Source organism: Olea europaea, unplaced genomic scaffold, assembly GCF_002742605.1.
Source record: "Olea europaea var. sylvestris unplaced genomic scaffold, O_europaea_v1 scaffold1507, whole genome shotgun sequence".
Classification (NCBI taxonomy): Eukaryota; Viridiplantae; Streptophyta; class Magnoliopsida; order Lamiales; family Oleaceae; genus Olea; species Olea europaea.
Window position 1 is genome coordinate 44,972 of NW_019232646.1, and position 19,538 is coordinate 64,509.

General features: G+C 32.2%; 3 protein-coding genes across 3 annotated transcripts; 1 reads left to right on the plus strand and 2 right to left on the minus strand.

The window, feature by feature from the left end:
- Nucleotides 1-4,772: 4,772 nt before the first annotated feature.
- On the plus strand, nucleotides 4,773-5,411 carry LOC111376446 (17.3 kDa class I heat shock protein-like). The gene has a single exon (XM_022999407.1). The coding sequence runs from the start codon at nucleotides 4,835-4,837 to the stop codon at nucleotides 5,312-5,314; it is 480 nt and encodes a 159-aa protein (XP_022855175.1). The 5' UTR covers nucleotides 4,773-4,834; the 3' UTR covers nucleotides 5,315-5,411.
- Nucleotides 5,412-6,272: 861 nt separating this feature from the next.
- Nucleotides 6,273-8,052, minus strand: LOC111376445 (7-deoxyloganetic acid glucosyltransferase-like). Its single transcript, XM_022999406.1, has 2 exons — nucleotides 7,462-8,052; nucleotides 6,273-7,360 (listed from the first exon to the last, which is right to left on the minus strand). The coding sequence occupies exons 1-2, from the start codon at nucleotides 7,979-7,981 to the stop codon at nucleotides 6,432-6,434; spliced, it is 1,449 nt and encodes a 482-aa protein (XP_022855174.1). The 5' UTR covers nucleotides 7,982-8,052; the 3' UTR covers nucleotides 6,273-6,431.
- Nucleotides 8,053-8,063: 11 nt separating this feature from the next.
- On the minus strand, nucleotides 8,064-17,498 carry LOC111376442. Its single transcript, XM_022999403.1, has 6 exons — nucleotides 17,012-17,498; nucleotides 16,707-16,901; nucleotides 15,921-16,045; nucleotides 15,731-15,800; nucleotides 8,664-8,692; nucleotides 8,064-8,120 (listed from the first exon to the last, which is right to left on the minus strand). Exons 1-6 carry the CDS (start codon nucleotides 17,496-17,498, stop codon nucleotides 8,064-8,066), a joined length of 963 nt encoding a protein of 320 aa, XP_022855171.1.
- Nucleotides 17,499-19,538: the final 2,040 nt, after the last annotated feature.

Consider the following 19,538-nt stretch of genomic DNA (forward strand, 5'->3'; position numbering starts at 1 on the left):
AGTCTTTAAGTTCTATCAATACATATAAAGGAAGTTCTTCTTCTATTAGTAATGCTCGTCTCAATAGATTTCTGGAAAAACAAGCGGTGAAGGATTCAGTTGAAATAAAAAATGATGTGGAACGATACCTGTTGAAAGCATAGAGAACAAGGATTTTGAAGTTCTGGATTGGTGGAAGGTTAACAGAAATAAGTATGGTGTGTTATCCAATTTGGCCAAAGATGTTTTAGCAATTCAAGTTTCAACTGTTGCTTCAGAAAGTGCATTTAGTACTGGAGGAAGAATACTTGATCCTTTTCGTAGTTCCTTAAGTACTAGAATGGTTGAGGTCTTAGTATGCACTCAAAATTGGTTGAAAGCATCTCCGAACTTGGATGGTTTTTGCATGGAAGATGTTGAGCATTACAACCAAATGGATGAGCTTTTAGATTCAATAAATTCAAAATCAATTGAAGATGACCAAGAACCCGACGCTAAGTGAATCATTTATTTTACAAGATTTCACTTTTCATGTAGGCATATTAATCGGTGAATAATTTCATAATTATTATGTTTCCATCAGTTTTCCCATTTCTGTAAAACTGACTTGTACAATTTTTTATGATAACAGGTTAGTGCATAAAACTTTTGCTTCAACAAACAATGTCTTTTGACTTTATCACGTGTTACAAAATGCAAAGACACTATCAAACTTAAAGAATGTAAGTTCCAGTCTTCCAGAGCTCTAATATCACTGAATACTTTTGTTATATATTACTATAATTGAGTTTACAAATTTGAAGTGCGCTAAGCCTCTAACTATGTTTGAAGGATATTTTGGCTAAAAGTTGCTTACACTGGGTGAGATACTGAGATGGATGCTGTTTTTGAATTTGATTGTGTAGTGAAAATCACTATTTTGCATGACAAAAAATGTAAGTAATTCCCATTCTTGTTTGTAGAATATTGTTTATTTATGCATGAATAGGAATTGAGTTTACATATTTGAAATGCTCTAAGCCTCTAACTATTTTTGAAGGATATTTTGCTCAAAGTTTCTTACACTTGGTGAGATGGATCTTGTTTTTGAATCTGATTGTGTAGTGAAAATCACTCTTTTGCATGACAAAAAATGTAAGTAATCCACATTCTTGTTTGTAGAATATTGTTTATTTATGCATGAATAGGGAAAGCATATTTATATGTCCTATAGCAAAACGGTGGTACTTTCTTTTGACACATTAATTGTTTGCTTTTCTTAGTTCTCATTATCCAGATTTTTGTTAAAAACCAAACATTGAAAAGCAAACCAGGTGGGGGATTTGACAGGAAATGCCAATTTATGAATAAGCTTGTATTTGAGGTTTCCCAGCCTTCTAATTTCTAAATAAACATGGCATTCCCAGCTTTTGAAACAGATTCTAGATAAAGATGGTTCACATTCGTCACAAGGCAAGATCTCCAGGAAGGTTTTCATATAGGTAATCTGGAAAGATTAGTTTTATTCCTTTCCCTTAAGAAATATTTCGTAATTCCATGGACATCAGCAAATGAAAGCTCGAGCAACTCAAAAGCCTGTAATAACTTTTCTTCAAAATGTTCTTTGTCAATTACAACTGGACAGTTTTATTCATAGCCTAGGATTTTTTATTAAGTAGAAACAAGAAGCTGTTAGGAGATGTTTTCCTATTCATGCATAAATTACCTGCAAAGGGAATTATTATTTATTTATAAGCGATAGTTTTATCTAATTACGACAAATGTTTACTTTGTTATTGCCATCAATGTTGCTGTCTTGCTGACTTGCTGGCGTTGGAGTTAAGGGTCCCAAATTACAATGTTGCTGACTTGCTGGGAATCTGAGATGTTCTTACTGCTGCTGGCTTGCTGGGAATTTAAGTTAAGGTCCCAGATGGGTTTACTTTGTTTTGTCATCAATGTTCCTAGACTGCTACTAACTATTGAGTGCTGAGAATCTGAGAATGCCTGATTATGCAACTGCCCCAACTCTCAAGTTCAATGTATTAATTTTCAAGTTCTTTTGACAATGGATGACTGTATTAATTGTATGTTGGTGAATTTTTATTTGGATAGTTGTATGCTATATTAAATATTATTTGTATTTTAGTTATTTGGATGACGAGTTGTCTTTTTTTGAACATAATATGATAATAAATTACACTTTTGCTCAAACCGACCAACCCAACCCAACCCGACCGACACTTGATTAGGTTGGGTTGGTTTGATTTTTTATCAAACCGACAATGTTGGGTTAGGTTAGGGTTGGGGCAAAAACCGACCCAACCCAATCCACGCCCACGCCTATTCATCATTGTAAAAAAATGGATTCACATCATCAATTCATTATTTTATATAAAAAGAACCTTTTCCAGAGGAATCAGAGCAGAGAATATGTTATAAATTGAAGATAAAAAGAGACAACAAAAGATAAAAGTTAATAAACTTATATTTTTTATCAATAACCAAGCCACGTATTGGTAAGGGAAAATTAGAATTACAAGGGATACATTATTCATAACAACTAGGGCTGCACGAATATAAAAATCATCCATAAAAATTACTATAATTAAAACATTAAAAATATTGTTCGAGGAAATATCATTTTTAATTTCATTATTTGGTTTTATACATGTTTTAACATATGATCTTTGACACATGACATACATGATACACACAAACTAAACAAAAGTCTATACCATAGTTCAGGTTGCAAGAGTCTTGAGGAAGAGACTTATCAATGCCTAGGAAGTTAATTTAGGCTTATCTCTGTCGAATTTAAAATCACTCGAGATTAGGAGATCCTTGCTATATCTTTGATTACATATCCTCCCACGGAAACATAATCCCAATGTCAGAATTCTTATAGTTTTAAAAGTACAACATAATCTACAAATAATCTAAGGGTCCGTTTAATTGCAAGAATGAAATTTGAATGGAAAGAAAATGATTCCAGGAAATTGAATTGTTTAGAGCTTGTTTTATTGAGAATTATTAATTAAAAGTGTTTAATTTGTATAACTTTTCACCAGAAAAATATTGAAATTTTGAATCTTTTGGTATTCGTTTGACTTTTTTTTCATGAAAACTATCAATTAAAGGAATAGATTTTTTTACAATTGTGGATAGAATTTGTTCATATTGCTGAAAATTAAAGAAATAATATAAAACTGGTCCATAGTTTTAAGGAAAATGGGTCACTTGAGGGTTGGGGGAGGAAAACCAATTCCCAGGAAAATCTAAGCAATCAAATGGCAAAAAAGGTGGAAAATGGAAAATTTTCTATGGAAAACCCACCGAATCAAACAGGCCCTAAGTGTCAAACTTTAAACCAATTGAGAAGCATTTATGTTGAATTAAAAGAAAACACTAGGATTTTAAATGCCTCTATATTCTTGTATTTTAATATCAATTTCAAAATTTGAAAACACATATTAGAACTTGAAGATTGATGTTCCTAATTTATTTAAGGCAAGTTTGACCTCCTTTACTTTAATTTAATCTATTTTACATATTCATTTTTAATCACAAATTTATACAATGAAATATTGTTTACGTAAATCCAAAACATTTTCTTACTTTTTAATTACACGTTCTCAAAAAAAAAAAAAAGCATTTTAAAACTATGTTTTTAAAATTTTATGGATATCAAACAATGGCTTAACGAACTCTCTCAATTAATATTAAACACATTCTCACGTATGACCATTATCTCTATAAAATATGTTAACCTATGAAGATGAATTAAATCACAAGAACACTCATAAGATTTTGAACTTTGACCGCAATTATTTCTTTTTTTAATTTTCTTAAGTTAGACTCATTTTTGCATTTTTTGAAAAGATTTTGACCACAATTATTTATTTTTTCTTCCTTTTTTCTTTTTATTTATTTAAATGTGAAGCTAAATTCTTCATTTTACATGACTTTATGGAAAAAGATAAAGGATTGTATCCTATAAAGTTTGACTGATTTAGAAAAATTTTGCTCCTAAATAAAATTTTAGGGGGTATTGCTTGAATTGGATAAACGTTATGAAATATTGTGCTGGTTAACATAAACTAAACAAGAGTTTGTTATTACTCTACTGGAGGAAAAAAAAAAGTTACATTTTTAATGTAACCAGTATGTTAAAGCTTTAATATTTGAATACCTTGTCTCTACAAACATGGTTGCATACAATTTCTACGAGAACAACGCATCTAGCAATAGTGGTGCTAAAGTATAATTGGTCCTGTCATAAGTTCCAAATGAATAATATATTTAAATAAATTTATCATTTAATGTCGTACAATTATAACTTATATCAATACTCAACATTGATAATGTTGAATAATAATACTCTTCCTATAAACATGATTGTATGTATTGCATTGGAAGTCTGGTTCATTCTTTTATTAACTGGTAGTATAGAACTTTATAGAAAGACCTCGTCTTTTCTACAGAATGTTATTCTTTTTTATTTATAACTCTTTTTTGTCAAAGATAATGACAAACGGTCCCCAAGGATTTTTTTTCCCAAGAATGCCGGGAAACTCCTAGAGCCTGTTTGGGAGTGATTTTGAGAATTGATTTTTTGACCGTTAAGAGAAAAGTGGGGTCCACTTATGAGAGAAGAAGTCAAAAATGACGGCTGAAATGGTGAAATAACGATCAAAAAATCAATTTTTTGAGTGAAAAAATGGGGCCCAAACAGGCCCCTAGAATCATCGTCTTCTTCCCATATATATCTAGACTCTCTAAGCTACTCTGATTATAGAGAATTTGAAAGCCTGGATTCAGCCATCATAAGAAAACTCATATCCTTATATTGCAATTGAAGAAATCCACTAGATAAATGTCTCTGATTCCAAGCTTCTTTGGTAATCGACGAAGCAACGTTTTCGATCCATTCTCTCTCGATATTTGGGATCCCTTTGAGGGCTTCCCTTTCTCAAGCTCGGTAGCCAATGTCCCAAACTCTGTCCGCGAAATATCTGCATTTGCCAATGCTCGCATAGACTGGAAAGAGACTCCAGAGGCCCATGTTTTCAAGGCTGATCTTCCCGGACTCAAGAAGGAAGAGGTTAAGGTGGAGGTTGAAGAAGGAGGAGTGCTTCAGATAAGCGGAGAGAGGAGCAAGGAGCAAGAGGAGAAGAATGACAAGTGGCATCACGTGGAGAGAAGCAGTGGCAAGTTCCTTTGCCGGTTTAGGTTGCCGAAAAATGCCAAAACAGATCAGGTAAAGGCTAGCATGGAGAGTGGTGTGCTTACTGTGACTGTGCCTAAGGAGGAAGTGAAGAAGCCTGAGGTGAAATCCATTGAGATTTCTGGTTGATGTTTTGATCTTGCTGATAAATTTATGATGTCTGTCTGTGGTGTGATAATGCTAATTCAGTGTTTATTGTCTCATGTTTGGAAATGAAGGGGTGTGTTTGGTGTTGAAAGTAATGTAAAATTTTCAAATTAATATAAAAGTAAATTTCTGTTGTTCTTGCACATTTGTAAAAGTTATTAGCTATCCATTTATTACCAACATTACAGTTCTTACCCAAAATTACAGTGAACAAGAGATATTATTTCTTAGAAAATTAAGAGATTTTCGGTTGATAGGGCAATAATTTAAAACTTAAGCTAACATTCTACCCAATTAATATAATACCATATCAAAATTTCAAAAAGAGACTCCACTGTCCTTCCACGAATACTGAAGGCTTACTAGAGTCATAAAATTCTGAAAGTACAATTCAACTTCTTGTGCCAATTAGTATATACCATATCTAGATCTTCGAAGACAACTCTACTGCCCCTTCGCGAATATTGTATGAAATTCTGAAAGTACAATTCAACTTGAAGGATGCTGAGCAACATCAATTTACCATCCACAACACAACATCAGGAGTATGGTCGTTTATTTGACTCTGCTTTATGTATGTATACACCACACGTCTGTCCCTTGAAGAAGGCACATGCATCACCTGAATTTGATCCAACTTCAACCTTCCAGAATGCCCTTTATGCAGCACTTCGTACCTACAGAATATTAAAAATGGCACAAGTAGCATGTAAATTTGTAGTGTAGTTCAAATTTAAAATAGTTTTTGTATATCTTTCTTGATCGAATGATAAGTCTTGTCACTCTGAAACCATAGTGTTATTTGAATGATTAAAATCAAATCTTCTTGACAAAGATGGAAGTATCCACAAATGCACAATACAAAGAGAGTTATAGGATTTTTTAACGGTACTCTAAAGGCTTGAAAGGAAATTAAGCAACTAAAATGTTAGCTTAAAAATAAAGAATCGAACAGAAAATTAGCACAAAGCCAGGTAGGCAATCAACAAAATTACAAGATACACATCTCGATGCTGACAATCTTATAACAAACAAAGGAATCGTAATTTTGTGACATGCTACTCAAGGATCCATGGAAAGTATCAGATGATCATTCATGCTAGACTATCATTGTTTTGATGTAGTCAATAAGAGCATCCAAATTGTGATACGATGATCCACCTTCATTAACAGCTTTTCTTGCAAGATTTGCCACATTTTGTGACCTTTTCAAGAACTCATCCTTCCTTTCTTCCATAAGCTCTTTGACAGCTTTCTCAATAATATCTCTATCACAAGTATCTTTTATGTCTAACCCAATCTTCCAACCCTCACTCACAAACCTACTGTTAATTGTTTGATCACCAAAATATGGCCAACAAATCATTGGCACACCAACTACAATACTCTCCAAAGTCGAGTTCCATCCACTGTGAGTCAAAAACCCACCCACTGCCTCGTGGTTCAGAACTTCTTCCTGAGGAGCCCATCCTACCATGTAACCCCTGGCCTTCGTACCCTCCTCTAATTCTATTGGAGTTTGATTCTTCACACCTTCCCCTACAATTGAATCTGGTCTCATGACCCACAAGAACCTCTGTCCACTATTCACCAATCCATGCCAGAATTCCAGTAGCTGCTCTCTTGTCACAACTGTAATGCTTCCAAAACTAACGTAGATTACTGAATTTGACGGCTGTGCATTAAGCCAATCCAGACAACTCCGGTCTTCAGCCCAGAAGCTTCCTGAAAGAACTGAATTATCGACCTTCTTCTCAGCCAGTCTCGACTTCAGGTGGGAATGATTTGGTCCAATGGTGAAGACTTTTGGTATGTGCTTCCGTATATGAGATATTATTGACCCTTCTAGATCTTCAAAAGTGTTAAAAATGGCTGCTTGCGCTCTTGTGGTTTGTCTGGTCAGGGATTTCATCATGTGAAGTTTTGGCTCATTGATGTCGTTGACACGGCAAAAGCTGGGCAAGTCACGGATCCTTAGAAAACCTTCCATTCCCGGTATACTTTTTACTAATTGGTCCATGCCAATACCTGCAAAATTCATCAAGACAAGAAATTAAATATCTTTACACCTCTTTTTGACTAAATTAAAACAGATTGGTTGACTAGAAATCAGAAAAGAAAGTGGATACCTTGGACGAAAATTTCACCAGCTTCAATGAGTTCAGGTATACAAAAAGAAGCCCAAAAGGAGCAAGAACTTATAGTACGAAAATATATGAGGGGAATCCCTTTCTCTTCAGCAAAATCACCGGCAAATGTCAGGACCCCATCAGCTATGATGCAAGTAATTGGTCTTCGGGTTCCGGAACCGAATAAATTCTTCTCTGACATCATCTGCTTGAAGAGTGGTCCTGTTATGTTTTTGGTTGAAGTCAGGATGTCCACGACTTGCTCGCCAACTCGAGGATGGTCATCAGGAAGCCCATCGGTAATGGACTGGAAATGGAACCCAGGATACTGCTTGAAACGCGAAACGACTGTGGTGTGCTTCAGGAGGCGGTTGTAGCTGAAATCAGAGACCATGAATGTAATGTCAAGGCCAGAAAGACACAGGAGTTCGGCTAGTTTGAGCATGGAAGTCACATGGCCTTGAACTGGCATCGGAAAAATGAGTACATGAGGAGGGAGTATGGCACCTTGAGAAGCCATTAGCAAAAACAAAAAATTTGTAATGAAATGAGGATATTGCTGTTGCCAATATTTGTCACGTTCCGTCGTTCCTTAATGTATTTTATGCAATAATACAACTAATCAGAGTCTTGCGGCAGAGAACGTCAATTACTTTGTCCTACTAGCACAATAATCACATCTAAGAAAACATAAGACGCCACTAATGACGTCAAAATGTATTAAGATAGAATTGTGCTCCCCCTCACAATAGGGGGTCCACAAATTTTTTACATGTGGGGGAGCACGTGTGAGGGGCTCTATACAACCACGTTAATCCACTAAGATATAACTCGAGACCACAAAATTTGGGTGGCACTTACGGCATGGTTTGATTCTGTTTGCCTTTCTTCTCTTTTTATTTTTATTTTTTTGATCAAGAAAACCACAAAATGTTAGGCCACCGTTTTTTGGAGACTAAAATTAGAGTTTTAAAATATTTTGATAAAAATTGATGAAATGTATTATTAAAAAGTTACGAATCTCATAAAATAGGTAGTTAAATTAAATATTGATTTTGATTTAAATTAAAATCTAGATTATAATTCCTATCAAATAGGGGGGCTAAATGTTATAAATTAAAGAGAACAAAAAGGAAAAATCAATAAATTTGTGGGTTTATTAATAACCAAAGCTCCATATTTATAGGAAGAATTAAAGTTACCAAAGATACAACAATCATAATGACAAGGGCTACAGAAGTATAGAAGTCATTCATAAATACTACTATATTTTTGGCACCCCTTGAATGTCTATTTATACAATAATTATATCGTTGAAATAATATTTGACGAAAACTCGATTGGACAAAAATGCCAACAAATGAAAAAAGAGTACAAATAATTTGGAGTAATAAAATGTTGTCTCGTTAAAACATTGTCAAAAAAATTCAATGGGACAAAATGTGATTGAAGGAAAACGAGTATAGCTACTTTCTTTGATTTCAATTCTTGTATCAATTATTCATATCTTGTATGTCAATGTCTTCAATATTGGAATCGTGTATGTCAATATCTTCAAGAAAATCTAGTGGGACAATTCTATAATTGTAGTAACATAATTATTCAAAAAATAGCTCTTGTTGATCTTCTAGAGACTGAGTTTTATATATATAAAAGTATTATTTTGAGGGTAAATGTCTTTAGAGGTGGGCGCAGGTCGGTTAGGTTCGATTCGAACCAAAATTTTTGGGTATCTAGTAAATGGAACTGTCCGGTCCAAATATAATTATGGAACCGTTCGGGTTCGGTTCCGTTCGGCTCTATACTATAATTAAAATTTTTAATATTTATAACAACATTATATAAATACAACTAATGAAATATTCAATGGTTTTGGAATGTTAGAGACTAGTAGACTACTTTGTTCAAATGATTGCTACAGTTAAAGCTTCGATCGGAGGTCACATCGTCAGCCGACGATTGTATAGGTTTTGGAATGTCAGCGAGGCTACGAGAGTGAGTGCGAGAGTTGAGACAGCGTTATGTACTTTAGTGTAGGTGTTTAGGGTTATTTAGTGGATTGAATCTTGTTGGGCTAAGAAATGAAACAATAAAATGGGTAATTAGGCCAAAAATTAAAAAATTAGAAATAAAACAAATTATTGGGCCAAAAATTAGGATTTAGAAATTGTTATTTTGTTAACTTGTTTAGAAAAAATTAAAATTAAAATAATTTGATTTATTCAATATAAAAAAATAGAAAGATTCGGTTTTTGGTTTAGAACCAAGAATCGAACCATACCCGTTGGTTCTCTATTCAGATACCTGTTCGGGTATTTAATTTGACAAAAAATCGTCGGGTTCAGTTCAGTTCGATTCGAATTTAGTTCGGTTTGGGAGATTTGCCCAACCCTAAATATCTTATATATTATGGATATTCATTATTCAAAGAATATGTTTTGTTAAAATCTTATTACAAAAATCCCTGTAAAAAAATCATAAAGAGGGAAAAAGAGTACTTTTTTTTTTAAGTAGGAAAATTTAAAGGGACAAAATATTGGTTAAGGAAAAAATAGTACAACGCATATTCACTTCCTCTCTTGATAGTATCACTTGAATTATACTTCAAAAATATTAAATCCTTTAGGGATAACATTAATAGTAATCACAGATGAGTTGACTATCACGTATTTCAAATTAAATGCTTTGAATTTTTTGACTACAAATCTAGAAATTTTAGGCTTCTCTAGTGAATTCGATTTAGGATTACATCTCTTTTATTTGGTCAATCATTACTTCGATCGATATTTCGACTCCTTGCTATATGATGGAGTACATCATATACAAAAGTGTTGTCGACAACTTTTTCTTTTCAATTCTATTTCTTTCTTCACAACGATATAACTTATTCAGATATATCGATTTCAACATATCAAGTACCTGAACATTTTCTGGGGTTTTATAATTTGTTGTATTTAAATACTAATTAAAAGTATATCTCATTTGCTAATTAATTCATTTTCATTTGAAGATTTATTTTTGTATTAGAATCGAATACTATCATGTTTCATGCGTATAATAAATTTATCAAATATAATATTAATGAATTGTCCTTTCAGGAGTCAATTCGAGTTGGGCATTTAAAGTTAGTGTGTATGATATTGTTGATCTCTTTGTCAGTAAATGCATCAACATGAATTATCCTTTAAATTTTTTGAGAGAATTTATGTGATAGCGCATTTGTACATTATTTTCAATTTCTTAATTCCTCCCCCTAATATTGAGAAAAATGTCCAGTCAAATTTGCAATCAACAAATCGCTTTATAAAATATCACCTGTTAGGTTTTGAAATATTGTACAAGGGTTCAAACTACTCATTTATTTTCAGCATTTTATATTTTTTATCTCAGTGCATTGTAGTGATCAATTTTACATATACTATACTATAAAAATAATTAGATGAAAAAATTAGGATCTCACTATAAGCCAATTATAAAAAGGAGAACTATAATATTTGTATCATGCGTAATAGTATTTCCTAAAACAAAATTGAGAACTATTTTGTTCTCAATTTCATTGGAGATGTTTAACAAGTAATATTATTAAACCACTTATCAACATCTCAACTAACATTTATTAAAATGCTCAGATTTAGGATCACTAGCATTAATAAGTCATATCGTTTTGATTGTACAATCTAAAAATTATGCTTACAATTTGAAATTTGAGTAATAATTTCACAAATTTCAAGTTGTAATCACAACATAATCATATAGTATATCTATCAAATTTATAAGATACAAATAATATTTAGATGGTCAATGTGGAGGATGGATATGGCCCTATTCGTTACCCTAATTAATTATCAGAAATATAGAGAATTCAATCTCTATCTTAACTAGTGATATTTAATGATCAATTTTCAATGAAGAGAACAAATAGAATATAGGAATTCGTTCGATTAAAGAATCTTCAAGTTCTTCTTCGAATGTCCATTTGAATTTTTAATTTCATATAATTATTGATCCAGTGATGGTCTGATTGGTCATGCTTAGGGATGACGATCGGACTTGTCGGCTTGAAAAAAGCTCGAGCCTGTCCGACTCGAGGCTCGGGTCAAGCTCCATTTTGGGGTGCCGGAAGGAATGTCAATGAACCGAGCCAAGCCGACTTGCGAACCAAAATTAGAGGCTGGAGCTCGGCTCGGCTCGGATAAAATAATCGAGCTTTTCTTCGGGCACTAGCCTGATCGAGCAAAAAAAATAGGCTCGAGCAGGGTCGAGCCCGACAGGCTTGATTTTGGTGTCTTTTTTTATTATTATTATAACACATGGCAATAGGTTGCTACCATGTTTGGCAGCAACCTGCTGTCTTAAAACACTTTTTTTTTCTATTTTATTTTTTATTTTTAAATATAAGCTGTGAGTCATATGGGTCGGCTCAAGCTTTGCCCCACACCTTAAAATGGGGCTTGCCCCGAGCCTCAAGCCTACGAACCCGATCGTCATCCTTTGATGCCGGGTAAAGCTCCAGTCGACCCGTGTGACTTGGGCTCACGAGCCTATATTTTAAAAAAATACATAAAAAAAATAATAAATTTAAGGGCAACAACACATTGCCTTTTAAGGCAGCATGCTGCTGCCTATTTCAACCTACTATCTTAATTTTAAGGCAACAGAGGTTGCCTTTTTTATTAATAAAAAAATAAAAATCGAGCCTGCCTGGCTCTAGTCGAGCCTAATTTTTTTGGTCGAACTTTTGCTCGAGCTGGCTAGGGCCTGGAAGAAAGTTCGATCATTTTACTCGAGCCTTGAATTTTGGCTCGATGACATCCCTAGTTGTGCCAAATAATAAAATCAAATTGAACTTTTAGTTCAATATAGTGTTTGTTACAATTATACCATAAATTTTAGAAACTTATCATATTCTCTTTAATTTAGTTTAATTTAGTAGAGAATAAATTATTAATAGTAAAAATTTATTATCCTAGATAATGCATTATTGACTTTTATATAATATCAAAATAATATTTTTCTAGAATATTGATATACACCTAGTTATGATTATTCACAAGTAATAGAACGATATTCTTCAAGAATATTGATATTGAATTAATTATAATATTATTTCAAATAAATTTGTTCTTCTTCAAGAACAATATTCTTTAAGAATACTAATATGTATTATTTTTGCTTCTTCTAGAGTAACATATCATATTCTCCTAAAATATTGAAATTTTAATGACATGCTCTTCAAGAGCGGATAATTCCTTTTGGAACATTTATATAAGATGGGTTGTATTTTTTTCTAGAACATTAACACCATATTCATTTAGTATAAATATAATTTCTAGTAATGATTTTTTCTTGGGCACAAGTTAAATCAAAATATTTAAGCAATCTAAAAATTTACATAATATATAGTAGAAATAGAAAAACTTCTAAAAAATATACTTACTTGAATTTGAAAGGTTTAGAAATTCTTAAATAGTTGACAAATGTTATATTCTTTAAAGATACAATTCAAAAAAAAAAAGAAATTATAGTATTTTCTCCCAAAAGAACCATTGGATATTAATGGGAATATTTGGATTTGAAGCAAAATGAGTTTTGAACGTTTTATCCAAATTTCATGATGATTGGACAATGACACACAGAGATATCAACATTTTGTCACAAGAGTCCAGGCTATCCAGATTTTGCGAATTTTTGCACTATTGATTGTTTCTACAATTATTCCATAGTATATTGAATCACTATAGAATTAACGAACTTCGAGTTTGTGATAATGTCAATTTTATGAATTCATAGTACATGCTAAAAGGGAGCGCTAGTAATTTTTCTATTATTTACTTCTGATCATATACAAAATAAATGTAAGAATATTATATATTATTTTCTTGTATCATCTCAATGTCATATTAATTGCATCGCTATCTCAAAACTAAGCAAATTTCATCTGAATCCGCTAGAATAAAGTACATCGGTAATATATAATTTTGTATTATTTGATGAAATAATATAAGCTTTTCTGAAGCCTTCAACGACATTCAATACAACTGATGTCATATTAACATTATCTCTACTATTATTATGTCCAGAAAATACTTTTTGTCTTCAAGAATTGTGTGCATATTTGCACTATCAAATAGATAGTTATCTTGACAGTTCATCTTCAACTTTGGGATGTTTAGCATTTGAGTAACTTTACAATAAAATAAAATAAAATACAATTAATTTTGAAGATTATGATAATATTGTATAATCATATAATAATTAAATACGTGTTCAAACAAGTCAATGTCAACATGACATTAATTATATGTTTTTTCAGGGATAAACACTAATCAAAATTATATTTTATTCAAAATATATGCTACTTCAAGGGTACGTTATTTATTATTATTACATATTCAAAAGTAATGTGTCAAATATTCTGCTAAAACATTGAAAATTACAATTCATACTCTTTGATAGCAATCACATATTATTACAATAAATTATACAATGATTAACTATTCAGAAGTAAAAATATTTAAGTTAGATCATATTTATTATGCTCTTTTGGAGCAAGTAAAACTTAACTAGAACATCGATATATAAATACATACACAGAAGAATGGACATGTAAAGAAATTAAGAATTTAATTTGCGATTTTACATTGAAATCGATCAATATTCTTTTGAAATATTTCTGCTACTTCAAGAATAATAATAATTTAATTACTCGTTAGGAGCAAAAATATAATGTATTAAATCTTATAAAATTATGCTCTTCGGAAGCAAATAATTCTCCAATACAATATTCATATTTTACAGGGTCATACTTTTTCATGAACAATAACACAATATGTATCAACTTAATACATTAAAAAAAACCGAAAATTGATTGGATTCAAAGATAACGAACATCATTTAATATATTAAATCGATTAATCAATTTAATATATACTCACAAACGATAAATAATTGCTTACAACCGACCATTAAAATTGTTACCAAATTTGATTCTGAATATCGACTCAGTGAACATGATTATGTAAACACATATTAAAAGTTCCATGCAAAGTCCTACAATGTAACGACTCGAAACTTATGTGACGAAGGTTACTCAAATAATTCCTTTAGCTAGTATAAAAGTTGATTGATACGTTATAATGCCCAAAAAAAAATGAAGATCATTGCACAATAAAATAAGTTATTTTATTTTCTCATAAAAATGTCAATTCATCTAATCCACTACTATAATATAAATGAAGCACTTATTTTTTAAAAATTTAACGGCAATTTTGAACATTAAATACATAAAATTCTAAGTTAGACAATAGTTTTCTAACTAAATACTAAATATCGAAAGAAAAACTTAAATTATTGATCCAGCAATACGGACTATGTCAGTAGTCTCGACCTCCAACTCCGATCTATCAAGCATATGTTAAAATAATTTAAAATATGGAATGAGTATATGAACACGCTTAGTTGAGATTTTATGCTAATATTTTCACAATTTAATATAAAAAATAAGTAAAGTATGCACATAGCATAATTTTTCTAGTGGGATAGAAACCCAACCTCTCATTCTCCCTTATGTCATACCTATTCTCAATATCCACTTAGTGTTTGTAGCCGCATGACTGATTTCGATGTAGATCTACATAATAATACCTTATGGTATTACTCACAAGATTCTTATTTATTTTGGATTACATAATAGTACATAAAATACTTAACTTAAAATATAAAAAGGTGAAAATACAAAAACCCTTGGCATTTAGGAAAATTCATACATTATTCATTAAATTTCTTGTGTATTTGAACCATAGTTATAAAACCTGCCGAATGTCACAATTCCAATTTAGTTATTTAACTTTATGTATAAAGATTTCAAAATTTTGAATACTCTGTGAAGAGAAAAAACTTTTGGCAATTTATGGAGTAGGCAAGCAACAATAAATATAAGATAGTTGAAAATTTTCTTATATACTTTGTTATATTGCAAAAAGTATATTAGAGACAAGTGGATATACAAAAGTTGCATTACAAAAGTTTTCACTATGCAAAAGTCGCACTACGCACCATATTTTACTATCATAACCAACCGATTTATACTAATATTTATACTACATATCAAAGACCACCGGGACACATTTATTCTCCAAGAAAATCATTTGAAAATAAGTACTTCATAGTAGTGGCTTCGAAGTAGTCAATATAGTAATGAGATCCCACAAAGTGATAGAAACCCGAAAAGTCTTGATACGTCATCCATGTGTGGACTTCTTTGACATACATGCAATATCGGCCATCTTCCGAAATCGTCCATTCACCCAAGGTAAAGTCAATGTTTTCAATATGATCATCTACAAGAAAATAAAATAATGTGAATAGATTTATTCAGCGAGTAATCTATACCATAATCTTTCTTTAATTTGAATAAGAAAGGAAAATAATGGACCCCGATTATAGATGTTCAATCCTACCTGTGCGTGCAATATGAAAGTAACAATATATAAGCTCATTAGTTGATTACACCACTTTGGTATAAAATCAATAATATCAATCATTATCCAATGCAATGTCAATATCAATGGGTAGAATCTTGGATCTATAATTAATTTGAAAAGCAAGAAGTAATCCAATAAACATAATTGCAATAAATATGTTTGAAATAAAAGTAGGTATAAACTACTCACCTTCAAGTTGCAAGACAATTGAAATGCTATCTTTTTGAAGTTACTTGACTTTGGTTTTTGTTGTATGCATTTCCATTTCTCTGATTCTTCTCTATTTATAGTAATAATTTAGAATTAAATTAATAATTAATTTATTTTTTCTCAATCATTATTTTGCCACCTTTTACCCTATTATGCCATTTGTCATTGTAGTATATAAAGTGGCAAAGTGATATGTGTAGGGTAGCCACCTTATACCATTTGTCATTTTCATATTTAGAGTGACAATGTCATTTATGAAGAGTAACCACCTCATTTTCCTTAATTTTTTTCACATGGTTTTTAACCAAAATTTTAATTCAATTCTTTTCATAAGGTTATAATATTAGTAATAAACCTTTTACTATGTTACATGAAATATACATCACAATACAATGTATGAATATGCATTATAAACTTACTAAAGTTTTGGGATGTCACAATTTCCTCCCCAAAAAAATATTTTGTCCCCGAAATGACCTTAGTCAAAGAGTTCGGAATATTGAGCTTTCATTTCATCCTCTCTTTCCCAAGTTTCTTCTTCGATGGCATTACTTTGCCACAAAACACGAATTATTGGTATTTCCTTCTTGCGAAACTTCTTAGTGTCCTTCATTAATAATTTGACTGATTTTTCTTCCCAAGTTAAATCAGGATGAATATCAGTTGGTGCCTTTGTTAACTTATGAGCTGGATCTGGAATATATTTTCGAAGAGTTGACACATGAAATACATCATGTATTTTCTCATCTGTTCAAGTAGCTTTAATCGATAAGAAACTTTACCAATACGTTCAAGGATTTCGAAGGGTCCAATGTATCTTGGTGTCAATTTCCCTTTTTTCCCAAATCTTAGTAAACCCTTGATAGGAGATATTTTAATAAAAACATTATCTCCTATTTCAAACTCGAGTGGTCGTCGTCGTTTATCTGCATAGCTACGCTGTCGATCTTGAGCTGTTTTTAATCGTCTTTTAATTTTCTCAACTGCTTTCACCATATCTTGAACCATTTCGGTGTTTGTGATTTTATTTTCACCTACTTCATTCCAATATAAAGGGGATTGACATTTTCGACCGTATAACGCTTCAAATGGAGGCATTTGGATTGATATGTGATAACTATTATTATAAGAGAATTCAATTAAAGGTATATAATAATCCCAACTATACTGAAATTCCAAAACACGGGCACGAAGCATGTCCTCCAGAGTTTGTATAGTTCGTTCCAGCAGTCCATTGGTTTGTGGATAGAAAGCTATATTGAATTGAAGCTTCGAAACTAAACAGCTCTGCATCTCCTTCCATAATCGTGACAAAAATTGTGGATCACGATCTGATGTAATCATAACGAGTACACAATGGAGTCGGACTATTTCTCATATATACAACGTAGCAAACTGTTCCATTTTGAAGGTAATTTTAATGGGTAAAAAGTGTGCAGACTTAGTTAGTCGATCTACTATTACTCATATAGCGTCAAAACCTTTTGTAACCTTGGACAGACCACACACAAAATCCATTGTAATCTGTTCCCATTTTCATTCTGGAATTTGTAAAGGTTGTAGCAATCGTGCTGGTCTTTGATGTTCTACTTTTACTTGCTGATAAGTTAAGCATTTGGCTACGAATTTGGCAATTTGATGTTTCATACCCGGCTACCAATACAATGTTTTAACGTCGTGGTATAATTTGGTGGTTCCAGAGTAAACAGTATAAGGGGTTGTATGTGCTTCGTATAGAATATCATCCTATAGTCTGTTTATATCAGGTACATATATTCGATTTCTATATAGAAGAATTCCCTGATCTGAAATACAATAATCTGTTGGTTTTTCGCTAGCTAAGTTTTGTTGAATCTTAGTAGCAAAAGAGTCGCTCTTTTGACCTTCTTTGATTTTCTCCATTATGATTGATTGAGCAGTAAGAGTGATTAATTGTTTTCCTTTTGGTCCCTTTTCTTTCAATTGGGAGCTTTCTCGATCTTCACTTGAATGGTCAAAGGTCTCTTGGTGGAAAAGTTTTCTACTTAGTGCGTCAGCAACTACATTTGCTTTTCCTGGATGGTAACTAATGGTATAGTCATAATCTTTGATTAATTCCAACCATCTTCTTTGTCTCATATTCAACTCTTTTTTGGTAAAGAAGTACTTTAAGCTCTTATGATCCGTGAAGATCTCACATTTTTCTCCATAAAGATAGTGGCGCCATATTTGAAGTGCAAAAACAATGGCTGCCAATTCTAAATCATGTATAGGATAGTTTAGTTCATAAGATTTCAGTTGTCGGGAGGCATAAGCAATTACCTTACCATGCTTCATCAACACACAACCTAACCCATTTCTTGAGGCCTCACTGTAAATCGTAAATCCTCCCGCTCCATCAAGAATAGTTAAAATGGGTGCAGTAGTAAACCGTGTTTTAAGTTCTTGAAAACTCCTATCGCACTCATCTATCCATCTGAATGGAATATTTTCCGTGTGAGCCGAGTCAAAGGAGAAGCGATCTTCGAGAAGTTATGTACAAATCGTCGATAATACCCAGCTAGCTCGAGAAAACTACGTACTTCGGTAGGCGTAGTTGGTTGCACCCATTTAAGAATTGCATCAATCTTACTAAGATCTACTGAGATTTCTTCTTTGGTGATAACTGTCCTAAGAATGTCACTTTTTCCAACCAAAATTCACATTTTGAAAATTTAGCATAAAGTTGTTTTTCTCTTAAGATCTGTAGAACTGTACGAAAATGGTTTGTATGATCATCTTGAGTTTTTGAATAGACTAAAATATCATCAATGAATACAATGACAAATTTGTCCAGATAGTCCTTGAAGATTCGATTCATTAGGTCCATAAATATTGCTGGTGCATTTGTCAGTCCAAATGGCATTACAAGAAATTCGAAATGCCCATAACGAGTGCAAAATGCGGACTTAGGAACGTCTTCCTTTTTAATCTTCAATTGATGGTATCCAGATCGCAAATGTATTTTCGAGAAAATTGAGAACCATGTAGCTGATCCAATAGATCATCAATACGGGGTAACGAGTACTTTTTTTAATAGTGATTTTATTAAGTTCCAGATAATCGATACAAAGTCATAAGGATCCATCATTCTTTTTAACGAAAAGAACTGGAGCACCCCATGGAGATGTACTTGGTTGGATAAATCCTCGCTTTAAAAGTCATCTACTTGGCTTCTTAATTCCTTAAGTTCGGAGGGGGCCATTCGGTATGGAGCTTTGGATATAGGGTGAGTACCTAGTTGTATCTCTATGTCGAACTTAATTTCCCAATCAGGGGGCGGCCTAGGAAAGTCATCAAGAAATACATCCTAAAATTCTTGGACAACAATTATTGATGATAGGGTAATTGCTTTGTCTGCACTAA